Source organism: Chlamydotis macqueenii, chromosome 4 (genome assembly GCF_036417535.1).
Source record: "Chlamydotis macqueenii isolate bChlMac1 chromosome 4, bChlMac1.mat, whole genome shotgun sequence".
NCBI classification, from domain to species: Eukaryota; Metazoa; Chordata; class Aves; order Otidiformes; family Otididae; genus Chlamydotis; species Chlamydotis macqueenii.
The window spans coordinates 23,247,102-23,262,571 of NC_141559.1; the positions used below are offsets into that span (position 1 = coordinate 23,247,102).

Genomic DNA, 15,470 nt, shown 5'->3' on the forward strand with positions numbered 1-15,470 from the left:
TAAAAGAACCGCAAACACAAGGTTTTTCTGTAGCCTTTGTTTTCTGTAAAAAATTCTCATGTCTCTTGTCAAGAGCTCAGCTGAATTGCAATACAAGTAATGAACAATCATCAAAAATAAATATTGTTTTGTAAATGCACTGAGGTATGTCCAGCAAAGTTGATTAAGGGAAGAACAATCAAACAAACATCAATTTGTAAGATAGCAGAAGGGCTTGAACATTCTAGAGTTGTTTTACAAAATATCCAAGTATTTCCTCTGGCAGAAGTTCCTTTCTAAAACCAGAAAGGCATACTCCAACCCATCGTCCCTCCAACCCTCAGTTTCAAAGTTCTTCCTCAGAAAAAGGTAAGGGTGAAGAAAGATTGCACTAAGTTTTCCATTACTTTGTCCACCTCTAACATCTAATCTTGTCCATACCTTCAAGCTCGCTAAAACCAGCTGTGTTCCTTTCGCTGTCTCTTCCAGTAGCAGCATGCACCAATTCTTGGAAAGAAGAGCCTCGTGAACTCATTACTTGCCTTTTCAGCTTTGCTTTCATTCAGTGCAGTAGGGGTTGGTTTTTGGCTTGGTTTGGTTTTTTGACTGGTTTTGTTTTGGGTTTTTTTTTTGTTTTGTTTTGTTTTGGTTTTTTTATTAAAAAAAAAAACCAACCCTCTAATATTAATTAATATGTGATTAAGCTCTGAAAGCTGCTGACAAAATAACAGGCTCTGCAAATCAGTTACATCCACAGTTACTGCTCTGCAGCCCACCCCAGTCACTAGCAGGACCTCATCACTGCAAGTGTATTTGGGTCTCATTAGCATAACATGTCAACATCCCCTCCATTCCAGCATCATAGGCCCCAGAGCCTTTAAAGGCATAAAAAACAGTACTTGCTTTTCACTGAGAACATAAGCCTCATTGAGGCTGAAGGGGAGGATGACTACAGAGAGAAGTAGCAGAAAGTGCACTTTTCACAGCTTTATTCATTTCCTGCAGAAACCCAAATGGTGAGCCCTGCTGTATACAGTAAGCAACTAAAATTGAAGTCACAATAAAATGCCAGTGCAGGAAGAAGGAAAGCCTAGACTGGTGCAGATAAGAAATTGTTTGGCCAAACCCCAAAATGGGTAAAGACAGAGACTTCAGAAGCGCTACTTCAAGTTTTACAGCATTTTAGGATCTGGCCTTCAACTTGGGCTGCGTACTGCTGACTAAGGAGGAGATCACCATTAGGAGACGTGAAAATTGGCCAAACAGACTTCAAACTGGACATTTGCCAGCTAGTGGAAACACTCAGGAACATTAAGGACCCATTCAGACAGCACTGGCTGAACTGAGGCAAAGCCAATAACCACCGGTCCTTTAGTGGCATCAAATCACCACTCTGGAAAGTGGCACAGAAATTCCAGAGCAACTGCTTTCATTTCTCTTATTAACCAGTACAGCAATTTATTCTTGTGAATTCTGAACCTTAACAGTGGTCCATTATAAACATGTCCCAAAACAGTCACAATTTACCTCTAGCTGTCCCATAGCAGTTGTTGATAAATGGGCCATGTTGCCAAAGGAAATGTAAAAATTCAAGTAGTTTGGTTTCTTTACAGTACCTACTACCTAGCTGCCTATATTAATTGAAAGAGTGAGCACAATATGTAAGGAGATTAGACAATGTCATATTTACAACCTTGTGTGTCCCCAGTGAAAGAAATTGCTCAGCTATTACTGTCAGTGCCTTCTTCAAATAGGAACCCTGCTGACAAGATGATGAATTCAGAACATCGTTGCCCATTAATGATTTGTAGGCAGAAGGGATTTCAATAGTTCCCATATGTTTGTGAGGGTGACTAGGATTTACATCACCTCTAATCAGAGAGTGTACTCTGCCCTGCCCAGACATGACACTAGAGCTTGGAAAATGTCATCTTTGCAAAAGGGAGAAATTTTAATAAACAAAGCCAGGCTCTTCTGGGTTGAAAACATTTCCCAAAGCACGGTTCACTAATAACCTGCTTATGCCTAAGTGAAAGTAAGCAGGGAGACCACTTGCAAGATTTGCTTAAGTGATTTATAAACCAAAGGTCAGAAGTTATTTAAGTACTTGTCAAAGCTACACCACAGTGTGCTGAGACCATCATTATGTCAGGCAGGAGCATAGAGCGCATTTCCTAAATACCAGTCAGGCGCTGGGGGGAAGCATCTACAAGCACATAGGACCTTTCTGCCTTTCTTGGTGCTACCTGTTCTGCTTATGGGCGACAGAGCTTAACTTTACTGTCCTAGAAAAAGACCTCATCCTTGTGAATATACCAATATCCAAACCAGAAAGCATTTTACTCACACAGTATATCAGCATGAACCCATACATACGAAACACAGACCTCCTGGATGGCCTAAGGCTGAACATCTCCTATTGACTGAGCATCTTGGAGCCAACCAGCAGGAAACGTTTGGCACGATGACCTGGGTTAAACACAGGACATCAAATCTGGGGCCCTAAAACAGACTGTGCTATAGGCACTCAGATCCCAACATCCCATTGATCTGGAGATGGAATTTAGGGCTTTTCTACAAACGAGAATTATGGGCTTTGGCAGCTCTAGAGCAATTAAAATTATAAACTCCTGGCAAGGGTGCAGGCTGTGGATAAAGTATAAAAGTAGTTTATGTGAGTATGCCTTCTGAAAGGCAGGCAAGGGAACATTGCCACAAAGCATCTTTACACTTCCAAACTGTGATCACAGTCCTACCCAACAGACTCATATATTGTAGGGCCAGATGATATCCTCTCAACTAAGAAAAATAAATTAAAAAAAAAAAACAATCCACACCCCAAAATGGAAAGCAGAACCTCAGATTACTAAAGTCGCCGAGGCAACAGCTTCGGAGCCGGCACGATTCGCAGCGGCGCGGCACAGCGCAGCGCAGCCAGGGGATTCCCGAGGCAGGGAAGCTCAGGGGGGAGCGGAGCGAGGCGCCAGGAGCCCGCAGCTCGCGCGAGAGCGGCTGACGAGACGTGGGCGGAGCCAGGGGGCACCGGCGGCCCGGCCCCTCTCCCCGGGTACAGCGGGGCCTAGGGAGCGAACAGGGCGTGGCGCGGCAGTTTGCGCAGGAAGGGCGCCGCCCCGGGGCACTTGGTGATTCACGCCGCTCAGGGCGACATGGCCAACACCCGCCTGAGAACAAAGGCTGCCCCTCCGGCCGGGAGGCCTGCACCGGCACCCCCTGCGGCGGTCGATGCCTCCGTGCAGACGGAGCAGCCGAGGGGGGAGGCTGCGGTGCAGACCTCGGGCTGCAGGCAGAGCCTGGACCCTGCTCCCGGGGCAGGGGCAGGCGGCAGCCCTGGCTGCAGAAGGTGTGCCCGGGTGGAGGAGCTCCTGCGGCAGTGGCTGAGCTGCAGGAGGCGGTCAGGAGGCTGCGGGACATCAGGGAGGCGGAGAGGGAGCTGGATACTTGGTTCCAGGCACAGTCTGCACCGGAACCGCAGCACCCAGTGAACCAATCAACCCCCCCCCAGTGACACACGACGTAAGCAAGCAGGCAGAAGATGCCACTGAATGGAAAGCTGCAAGGGCAAGGCGCAGGAGGAAGAAGCAGCAGCTTCCCCAGAACCCCGAGGTGCCCCTGCAGAACCGCTTTGCTGCTCTGCAGACTGAGGAAGTGAGACCCAGCACCTCGGGGGAGGCACAGGAGCTGTGCGAGGTAGCGCGCCCGGCTCGTGTAATAACTAGCGCTACCAAGAAAAAGAGAGGAGTGGCAGTAGTGGGTGACTCCCTCCTGACAGGTACGGAGGCACCCATCTGCCGCCCCGATGCGCTCTCTCGGGAGGTATGCTGTCTCCCGGGGGCTCGTATCAGGGATGTCACAGAGAGACTACCTAGCCTCATATGGCCCACAGACTATTATCCACTGCTGGTGTTTCATGTGGGGGCCAGCGACACAGCTGGCAGCAGTCTGAGAAACATCAAAAGGGATTTCAGGGCTCTGGGTTCAACAGTCAAAGGCTCTGGGGCGCAGGTGGTCTTCTCGTCAATCCTCCCAGTCGAAGGGCAGGGACCTGAAAGGGCCAGATGTATCTGGCAGGTTAACTCGTGGCTCAGGGAGTGGTGCTACAGCCAGGGCTTTGGGTATCTAGATCACGGGGCGTGCTTTGAGAAGCCCGGGCTGCTAGGGGCGGATGGCGTGCACCTAACCAAGAGGGGAAGAGTGTGCTTGGACAAAGACTTGCCAGGCTCGTCCGGAGGGCTTTAAACTAGTGTTGCTGGGGGAGGGGGAGCACAGTTCAGCCCACTGCTGTCAGCATGGCGCCAGTGCCAGCACCGAGGGTCCAGAAGCTGAGGAAGGATCACAGATAAGTGCAAATGAACCTAAACTGCGGTCCAATAGCACCCCTGTCGCTCCAGCCAGCAAGTCGGCTTTGTCGGGGGCCCAGCTGAAGTGTCTCTATACCAATGCACGCAGCATGGGGAATAAACAGGAAGAGCTGGAGATGCTTGCACACAAGCAGGGCTACGACCTCATTGGCATCACGGAGACGTGGTGGGATGACACATACGACTGGAGCATCAACATGGAAGGGCATAGGCTTTTTAGAAAAGACAGGAAGGGGAGACGAGGAGGGGATGTCGCTCTCTACATCAGCAACCGGCTAGAGTGTGTGGAGCTCCACCTGGGGATGGAGGAGGAGCTGACAGAGAGCTTATGGGTCAAGATTAGAGGATGGGGATGGACAGGGGACATTACGGTGGGGGTCTGTTACAGGCCGCCTGGCCAGGAGGACAGAGCAGATGAAGTGCTCTATAGGCAGATAGGAGCAGCCTCACGGTCACAGGCCCTGGTCCTCATGGGGGACTTCAACCACCCTGACATCTGTTGGAGAGACAACACCTCAGGGCACAGGCAGTCCAGGAGGTTCCTGGAATGCGTGGATGACGACTTCCTCCTGCAGGCGACAGAGGAGCCGACAAGGAGGGGTGCCATGCTCGAACTTGTGCTCACCAACAGGAAGGGACTGGTGGGGGATGTGAAACTGAAGGACAGCCTTGGCTGCAGCGACCATAACATGGTGGAGTTCAAGATCCACGGGGCAGCAAGGAAAATACATGGCAAGCTCTCTGCCCTAGACTTCAGGAAGGCGGACTTTGGCCTCTTCAGGGACCTGATGGGCCAACTGCCATGGGAGGTGGCCCTGGAGGGAAGAGGGGCCCAGGAAAGTTGGTCCATATTCAAGGAGCACCTCCTCCAAGCTCAGCAGAGGTGCATCCCGATGAAAAACAAGTTGGGCAAAAAGGCCAGGAGGCCGGCGTGGATGAGCAAGGAGCTCCTGGACCAACTGAAAGTGAAAAAGGAAGCCTAAAGAGGGTGGAAGTGGGGACAGGTAGCCTGGGAGGACTTCAAAGAGGCTGCGCGAGTGGCCAGGGATAAGGTAAGGAAGGCCAAAGCCCTGGCAGAACTGAATCTGGCCAGGGATATAAAATACAACAAGAAGAGCTTTTATAGGTGCGTAGGGGACAAAAGAAAGTCCAGGGAAAATGTAGGCCCCCTCCAGAAGGGAACTGGTGTCCTGGTTACCCAGGACATGGAGAAGGCTGAGGTTCTCAATGACTTTTTTGCCTCAGTCTTCACCAACAAGAGTTCCTGTCCCACCACCCAAGCTGTAGAAGGTGCAAGCAGGGACTGCGAGAATGAAGAACTGCCCATTGTACTCGAAGAGCAGGTTCGGGATCATCTGAGGAACCTGAAGGTGCACAAGTCCATGGGTCCTGATGAGATCCATCCGCGGGTCCTGAGGGAACTGGCGGATGAAGTTGCCAAGCCACTGGCTATCGTATTTGAGAAGTCGTGGCGGTCTGGTGAGGTCCCCGATGACTGGAAGAGAGGGAACATAACCCCAATTTTTAAAAAGGGGAATAAGGAAGACCCAGGTAACTACAGGCCGGTCAGCCTCACCTCTGTGCCTGGCAAGGTCATGGAGCAGATTCTCCTGGAAACCATGCTAAGGCAGATGGAGAGCAAGGAGTTGGTTGGAGACAGCCAACATGGCTTCACCAAGGGCAGATCGTGCCTGACCAATTTGGTGGCCTTCTATGACGGAGTGACGACATCGGTGGACAAGGGATGAGCAACTGACATCATCTACCTGGACTTGTGCAAAGCTTTTGACACTGTCCCCCATGACATCCTTCTCTCTAAACTAGAGAGACATGGGTTTGATGGACGGACCACTCGGTGGATAAGGAGTTGGCTGGATGGCCGCACTCAGAGAGTGGTGGTCAACGGCTCAATGTCCATGTGGAGACCGGTCACGAGTGGCGTCCCTCAGGGGTCCGTGCTGGGCCCGGCCCTGTTCAACATCTTTGTCGGCAACATGCATAGTGGGATAGAGTGCACCCTCAGCAAGTTCGCCGACGACACCAAGTTGTGTGGTGCCGTCGACAATCTGGAGGGGAGGGATGCCATCCAGAGGGACCTTGACAGGCTGGAGAGGTGGGCGCGTGCCAGCCTCATGAAGTTCAACCAGGCCAAGTGCAAGGTCCTGCACCTGGGTCATGGCAATCCTAGGCACAAATACAGGCTGGGCAGAGAATGGATTGAGAGCAGCCCTAAGGAGAAGGGCTTGGGAGTGCTGGTGGATGAGAAGCTTAACATGAGCAGGCAATGCGCCCTTGCGGCCCAGAAGGCCAACCGCATCCTGGGCTGCATCAAGAGAAGCGTGGCCAGCAGGTCGAGGGAGGTGATTCTCCCCCTCTACTCTGCTCTGGTGAGACCCCACCTGGAGTACTGTGTCCAGTTCTGGAGCCCCCAACACAAGAAGGTCATGGACCAATTGGAGAAGGTCCAGAGGAGGGCCACGAAGATGATAAAAGGGCTGGAGCACCTCTCCTATGAGGACAGGCTGAGAGAGTTGGGGCTGTTGACCCTGGAGAAGAGGAGGCTCCGGGGAGACCTGATAGCAGTCTTCCAGTACCTCAAGGGGGCCTACAAGATGGGGAAAGGCTGTTTAGTAGGGCCTGTTGCGATAGGACGAGAGGTAATGGTTTTAAAATAGAGTGGGGTAGATTTAGATTAGAAATTAGGAAAAAAATTTTTACGATGCGAGTTATCGAACACTGGAACAGGTTGCCCAGAAAGGTGGTGGAGGCCCCATCTCTGGAAACGTTCAAGGCCAGGCTGGATGAGGCTCTGAGCAACCTGATCTAGTCAGGGCTGTCCCTGCTCCTTGCAGGGGGGTTGGACTAGATGACCTTTGAAGGTCCCTTCCAACCCTAACCATTCTATGATTCTATGATTCTGAAAGCACACCCCAGATTGCTATCTCAGCACTATCAGAGATCCAACTGCTCTACATGCACATTAGGCTCTTCAAAGATAGTCCCAGGTTTCTAGTTTAAACCAATTTTTTGGTTTAGGGTTTTTTTGGTGTTTTGGTTTTTTTGTTTGCTTTTGATTTTTTTTAAAGAGTGCTTTGAGATATGCCATACTGTTCATGCAGTGTAGCAGGGTAGGATATGGAGGGTGACTAATGGATGTACCCCTTTTCTCCAAAAATTCTTATAGGTAACTGAAGTCAGGGTCCAGACATAGCACCCAACCAGTGCATGTTATTTTGAGACACAGTACTTTTTGCCATAATAAGCAAATCCTTGCTTATCTATCTGACTCACATCCTTCATCTGTGACAGTGTAGATTTCCTCAGGTTTGGCTAATGTTTATCTTAGCCCTCCTTTGTGCAGTATCAAACATAAACTCCAACTCTTCTTCCCCCCTAAACGAGAGAAATATCTTTATTGGCACAAGAAAAGCAAAACCAAGTCAGATTTTGCTGTATCTGCAAATTGCTATATGTGACTATCTCTGCAGAAAAAGGAGACTATCCAGGCCAAAAAGCACACTCGGCCTTCTGTTGACTAGAGGTTTCTCCAAAACCAAGCATACCTATGTTTTCTCTCCAGGTAAACCCTTGAAGAGACTTGAACTATGTAATCTTCAGGGGCACAGTGTGTGACCAAGGATGAAAGGATCAAGGCCACAGTTTGCTTTGGATACACACTGATCTATCCTTTGCACTAACACTACAAACACCAATAACAAGTGTCTGGAGTGAGGTGAAGACAAAATGCAACACCAGCTTTGGCTGGAGCAGAATCCCTCTGCCTTCCTCACAGGTTATCTATTACTAAGTGCAGCCAAGTAATAGTGCCAAGTGCATTGCAAGTACAAGGCAGTTAGGATGGGACTGATGACCAACATATAATAATTTTGCCAAAGGCAAACTGCACTGAAATATTTTTTCTTTCCCCTTCTTTTTTATGTTCAAATTGGTTTTAAGCTACTTGTTATATATCTATAGAATTGCCCTTCCATTGTAAAAACAAGCATATAATACAGCAAACCATAAAATGAGAGTATGTTGCACTTCTTTAAGAGTATTCTTTTTTAGGTCTTGAACTTCAGATATCCTAGATCTCTTAAGAGCACAAGGCCCGCGACAATTTAAGAGACCTATGCTGACCCACAACTCAGGAACCTTAGCCAGCTACTTGTGTGAAAACTTCAGCACATACAGAAGCATTTTTATCAGTGGGGCTTTAAGTTTAACTCTGAACTGCTGAGCATCTTTGTATTAAACTATTTACCAGAGAGGAAAAATCAATCAACTCAAACCACATCAAATTCCACCACCTGCCCCCACCTCTGAGTGAAAAAGAGAGAAAAACATACTCCTTTAAGTACAAAACCAAAAAACTCATCTTGGATAGGGAGATTAACTTCAAGCATTCCCTGGTACAATCCAGAAAAAAGAAACCAAGTTTCTAAAATTCATAAGAAAACTCCAATACTGAAGAAAAATAATGTAAATCTTTAAATAATAGATAAGATTGCAATCACCTCATGGACTCTGCTCCAGAGGTAATAGTGGTGTGCCAAATTCTCTTTCTCCATAACCCTCTAAGTACCAGAAGGACCCATACATAGGCGTCAAGTCCCACTACATCCAGCCAAGGCCTCTCTTTTCATGCTGTCATGGTCATTCAAAGGACCTCAGGGGAAGTGAGACCCTGACCCACCATTGTCAACTCAACCAGACATGAAGGAATGGAAGAAAACCACACATCACCTCGGCAGCCTCAACACAACACCCTCCCTGCAGACCCTTACCTTGGCAGGTGTTGTTCTTCTCCTCGTATCCTGCCTTGCACAAACACTTCCCAATGGGCACCAGCCATTCCCCCTCAGCACTGCAGTGCATCTTCGGTGCTTCATCAGTCTCTGAGTGGTTGACACAGACACCTGACACCTCTAGCAGCTGTGAGGAATCCGCCCCCGTGATGGTGTCAGGAAAGTGGGCCAGGTTGCGGATCACCAATGGGCATTTCTTGTAGTACACACGCACGGAGACCAGGGCGATGCAGGCACCCACGTCCTGGAAAGCGAGATAAAATCCCTTTTTTGTTAGGGGTCCAACATCTCTCACCTCTGTGTTTAGCTTCATAACTCTGTCACCAAGGTCTAGCTCTGTGAAGCTCTCATCAGCAGCGATGGTATCAATCTTGATATACTGGTTTTCTTTGATGTTCCTCCCACCTTCATCATCTGATTCAAAGTAATACATGTTAAAAGTTTCTTTGCAAGTCCCAAGTCCTCCAGGAAGGCTGTTACAGTCCCTCAAGGTGAATTTGAGCTCAATGAAGATACGAGATGCCCCTTCATTAGAGATCCAGCTGGTCAGAAGCCAGTTGTTCTGATTCTGTTCCATTACCTTGCATACTTGGTATGTGTGTATTGGAGCATAGTTTTCATCCACCTCACCAATTTCTTCCCACTGTATAAAAAGGAAAAGTATTACTTTTTAAAAAAAAATTACAGGTCCTGCACAATCTTGGCTTTCCCATCAAAGAGCACCTTGGGCATCAGAGGTTCAGGAGGACTTTTAGGGGAAAAAAATATCTTAAATGGTAAAGTTTTCCATACTGGAGGCTTGATACATTCCTGATAAAGTCAGATAAAACTCTTTAGAAATATAAAAAGATATCATTAAAACTAGTTAAAACTTTTTGTCTCAGACATTTTAGAAGTGGGAAAACATACTGCTAGGTTGGAGCACTAGTACTTTGTTAGGGAACAAAACAAAAGCAGATGGGGTCATGAGTTGGCCTTTTCCAATGCATCCACATAGGAAGGGAAGAAAAAAAAAAAAAAAAAAAAAAAAAAAAGAACAACCAACAAAAAACCTATTTACAATTCATCTGTCCCTGCTCCCCCAGGCTCCTTTCTACCACGTCCTCAAATCACTGCCCAATGCAGTGAGGATGACCACATTTCTCCAAGCTATTCTCCCCCACCAAACAGCCTGCCAGAAAATCAGCAGAGTGATATACGAAATAAATGGGTCTGTGCTGTCCCTGGGTGTGCTACTTAGAGGAGTTCCTGCTGATACAGAGATTAATTCCAAAAAAGGTTACAGGGATCTGCAAATCTTGACCTATTTGTGTGCTACACAAGTTTTTAAGCAGGGCTCCAGATAACTTCCTGCAGCTGTTTGTGGAAACTGTAGCAATTGTTTTCTCATTTTATTTTGGCCATGCTCTGAAGTGCATCCCTTGGAAGAAATGCTTTTTCCTGATCCAGCACACCACAGTCAGTAGCACCACAACAGAACCTACAAGAGAGAGACTCTTTGCTTTTACAACTTTAGTGTCACATTAAGAGATTATATTACCCCACATAAGTAAAGCAAAGAACTCGGGAAAACCGGTGATTTAATTTTTGTTCTCTTCTACTTTTGACCTGTTCATCTGGAAGGGTCTAACTTCCAAAGCCTCTTCCATTCTCTGCTAAGCATTGCTGCCTGCATCTAGTCACAGCTGCAGACACAGCAAAAAACAGATGCACAGAGCATAATATAGAGGTGCTCCAGTACAAGGTAATAGCTATGTCCCAAGCTATATACCTCCAAAGGCCAAAGGATAATTTTTTTTCATGGGAAATACAGCCTGAGATGAAGTTGAAAGCCTTCTCAGCCGAGATGTCATTACTGCAGAGCTGACAGGGAACACCCTCAGAGTCAACATAATGATGAAGTGGGGTTTTTTTTAAGGGAAATGTTCTTTTTAAACTTTAAATTAAAATGACAGCAACAAGTTGCATGAAAACATAATCTGCTGCTACAGTCCAAAATCAGTTTATAAACACCATCAGCAGAAAAGCATTTCCTCTCTTCCCTGACCTGTGATATGAAAGCGGGGACTTGCAATTTCAGCAAGACATACCCACCACAATGCACCGAGTTCACATGTACCATGAGTCTTCCAAGTGAGGAACCTAACCTGAGAACATTTTTGTCATGCTAAGCTGTATTTTAATTTCTAACCTTTTCTATGTCCCTAGGCTTAAACTGGCCATGACCCTACTGTGATAAATACGTACTTGTGTTGTGGTTTTGTTTGGTGGGGGGGGCCTAAGGTGGTAGCTTCTGTAGGAAACTGCTAGAAGTCGCTCCCCTTTGTTCAGTGGACTCGGCTGGGCCTAGGGGAGACCTGCTGTTGGCCAAGGCCGAGCCGATTGGTAGCAGAATGTTCCGTGATAACGCCTCTGCGATAACGTATTTAAGAAGGGGAAAACAGAAAAAAAAAAAAAGAGAGAAGAGAAGATGTGAAGAAGCTGAGTGGGGGCAGAGGTGCAGAGGGGGAAGCACAGGCCTCATGGGCCTTGCAGGCCTCACCTTCTGGCCTCTTGCCAGGTGGCCGACTGGGCCCAACTCGGCCCGGCCCAGCTGCAAGAAGTGGAGAGGAGAGGAGATGGATGATGTGAAGAGATCCTGAGAGGTGTCTGCCAGCCTGTTGTGAAGAACTTTTCTTGTGAGAGGAACGGCTGCAGACGCCAAGGTCAGTTCAGAAGGAGGGGGAGGAGTAATGCGGCTCCTGGCCAAGATTCCCCTGCAGCCTGTGGTGACGACCATGGTGGAGCAGGTTGTCCCCCTGCAGCCCATGGAGGTCCACGGAGGAGCAGAGATCCACTTGGAGCCCGTGAAGGACCCCACACCGGGGGAGGTGGATGCCTGAAGGCGGCTGTGGCCTGTGGAGGGCCCGCTGGGACAACCGTTCTGGAGGGACTGCACCCCGTGGAAGAGATGACCCACACCAGAGCAGTTTCATGAAGGACTGTGGCCCATGGGAGGGACCCCACAATGGAGCAGGGGAGGAATGTGAGGAGTTCTTCCCCCAACCATGAAGCAGCGGCGTGAAACAATGTGTGATGAACTGACTGCAACCCCCATTCCCTCTTCTCTCCCCAGTGCCGCTCGGAGGGGGGAAGGTTGTAGAGATAATGTTAAGCTTGGGAAGAGGGAGGGGTGGGGGGAGGTTATCTTGTTCTCTGTCTCATTATCCTGCTGTTTGTAGTAATAAATGAATAGTTTTCCCCAAGTTGAGTTTGTTTTGCCCGTAACGGTAACTTTAAGGATTTCTCCCTGTTCTTATCTCAAACCTCGAGCCATTTTTCTTATATTATTTCTCCCTGTTCTCTTGGAGGATGGGGGGAGTGACAGAGAGACTGTGTAGTCTGGTCCCAATCGGGGCTGAACTACAACAACTTGTCACTTCACCCTTCCTAGCAGTGCCACAGAGTTAGCTAGAAATGTGTCTGCAGCGAAAACTAGGTAGATCTGTGCAAGATTCATGCCTAACTCTGAGGACAGGCAATTAACAATTACGAAGAGTAGAGCCACTCAGAAAACACACAGGAAAAGTATGCAAGATAGCAAAAATCTGCAGCTGGCTTCTCTATGTTCCAGTAAATAGGGTGAATTCAGATACGTGAAATTAAAAAGCAGAAAAGCCCCATTTTTCAACTACTGTGGTTAATTTAAGTGCATATATGCTGTACTTATGTGCTTCTAAGTGGATTTGTTTAACATGACACTATACAAACGTGAAGTCTTATTTTTATTACAGTGGCGATTCTCCATTTGATGAAAAGGGAGGGTATCCCTCCACTTCCCCTCCTTGACCCATGCAGAGGTCCCTGCCGAATCAGGCCAGGGGACAGGTGAGCCCATCCCAGTATGGCCCAGGAAAGACCTTAATGACTTCAAACGTTTGCTTTTTCTGTCTGAAGGTCAGAAGATCACTCAAACGATCACACACATCAACCAGCATATATGGAGACATGTTAACCTCCAGCAGGTGGGGGTGAAAAGCATTTGAGGGCTGGAAATCGCTCAGACCAGTTTTAGCAAGTGAGGATGTGTATGGATGGCTACAAGGTACACAGTGTAACTCCGAACTACATTTAGGGAGCGTGTAATGTGTATTTCTTTCAGAAAACTGGTGTTTACAGTGACTGTGATGTTACAGTAATATCGTTAGTGATCTAAGTTGAAGGCATATAAAAAAACAGCACTTACTTTTTTTAATACTTGCCAGATCAATTTTCAAAGACCCAGCCATCATGCTCTCCATAGTTACAAAATCAAGCTCATTTCCATCCCTGCTCCAGGAGTTGTCCTCCAGCAACTAAATCCAGTGATTCCAATGGTTGCTTTCGTGCACTGAGAGCACTAAACACCACGAAGAGGAAGGTCCCAGCATAAATACATCAAATGAACTAGAGTCTAATCTCAGCTGCAAGAAATGGCACATGACCCAACATCTCAGGCTTCAGGATGCACTGCATTTTCAGCACTGCACCTGGGATCAGAGCAAGACCTGCCATCACCACCTGCCATCAAACCTAGAACAATCAGAGAGCAAGAGGAAAAGGAGGTGCTAATGAATTAAGGCTGCTTATCTTGGCTGTCCTCAAGGGAAAGCCAAATAGATTTTATCAGAGCAGCCACTATTGTGCAAAATCTCTGCTCTGTCATTTAATCCCATCTTTTTCTCTCCTGTCTGCATGTAGGCGTGCACCATTTATTTTTCTTCAGCCAGGTCTGCCTCCCCCCAGAGACTTCAGGCAGCCTGGTACCCTTCTGCTTTTGCATCCCTCCATGAGAAGGTGATGGGTGTAAGACCTTCTGCCTGGTCCCAGCTTCCCAATCACCTCAAACAAGTATTTCAACTGATAAAGGAATACAAGGATGAAATGCAGGACCTTACAGTTAATGAAAAAGAAAACTCATCATATTAAAGAGGCAGCATCTAGCTGAAAATATTGGCATAAAAAATTAAGTACAACTGAAAAATTGTGTAATATTGTAATTCCTCTCTGCAGCACGTATTTTGAGATATAAATCAACCCGATCTGCAGGATTAAAACAAAAATGCAACCATTAATTTGGTGCTAAATGTTTTCTCTACATTTTTAATAGCCCTAAGAAGGAAAACACAAACACATTTCAGTGGCCTGATGTTAAATCATTTATAGAAGATCTATTTCTGAGTCAGAAATTTCCAGTACACTACTGCAAGAAAATTAACAGAAACTCAGGATTGCACTCTGCTCCATCCATAAGAAGCATGCAATTCACACAGGCTGTCTGCCTATGGAAAGGCCAAAGATATCACACATCTAACAAAAAATATAAGAGCTAAGAAAGCACCCAGTGAAGCAGCCTTGTGTTAAACAGAATTTTAAAACACCTTCACCAGCTCTCTTTTACTCAGGCTTGTTTCTAATCTCTGGGATCCCAGGTAATTTGCTACCACAGCACAGTAGAAGACTGGTACTCCAAAAACAAGTGCTGACAGTGGGAATGAAAATTTCAGAGCTTTTGTTTATTTAGTTTTGGGTTTTTTGGTTTTTTGTTTTGTTTTGGCAAGGAGAATTTTTGTTACTGATCTTCAAGTAACTCACTCACTCTCTTTAGCAGCCACTAAAGGTGGTGCGGAAATTTCAATCCTCTTTCCTAAGTCCACACATCCTAGCACTGCTGAAAAAGAAATCAGGCACTTTGCAATATCCTAGGAGTTCTAAGAGGGAAAGTGAGTTTAAGAGCATTAAGCAAAGGGGTTCCTAAGACTTACCTGGAACCTTCCCAGCAGGATTCCCTCCCTCCAAGGACTGTACAACCTGCCTCTATTCCCACTGCCTATTTCACAGGCTCCCTGGTACAAGAAGCCTCATCCTCTCCCATTTCATTTTCCACCCCACCACATGGAGCTCTGCAACATATGCATGTTAATCCAGGTGTCTCCTGATGCAAAGATGTAAAATTGGAAAATGATTTATGCATTTTCACCTTTTTTTCTTTTGGAGAAAGGCAAGGCTGGCACAGATATCGTATCCGAGGCTTTGACTGTGTGGAAGCATCTGAGAGACTGCACACGCATTTCCCACAGACAGAGGAGGGTAATTTTACCCCAAAATCCTCCTGTCAAACCCAGCACGAGCACACAGTGGTGCAGACGAGAGCGCGGCATAGGGCTATGCAATCCCTATACCAAGTTAAAAGGGGAGACCTGCCGCCCTTCCAGAAGGGCAGACCAGCCCAGCATTCAGCACTCTGTTATTTATCCTGCCTTTCATGCTAATAATATTTGGGCAG

The 15,470-nt window shown here is 47.3% G+C and overlaps 1 protein-coding gene across 10 annotated transcripts in view; it reads right to left on the bottom strand.

Annotated features, from left to right (window-relative positions):
- The window catches only part of EPHA5 (EPH receptor A5), a 218,596-nt gene that overhangs the window by 161,260 nt on the left and 41,866 nt on the right, over positions 1-15,470 (bottom strand). For all 10 annotated transcript variants that reach the window (XM_086747310.1, XM_086747306.1, XM_086747313.1 and 7 more), the window contains exon 3: positions 9,146-9,809. In XM_086747310.1, the coding sequence (XP_086603436.1) occupies positions 9,146-9,809 (664 nt within the window). The remainder of the gene's footprint in view (positions 1-9,145; positions 9,810-15,470) is intronic.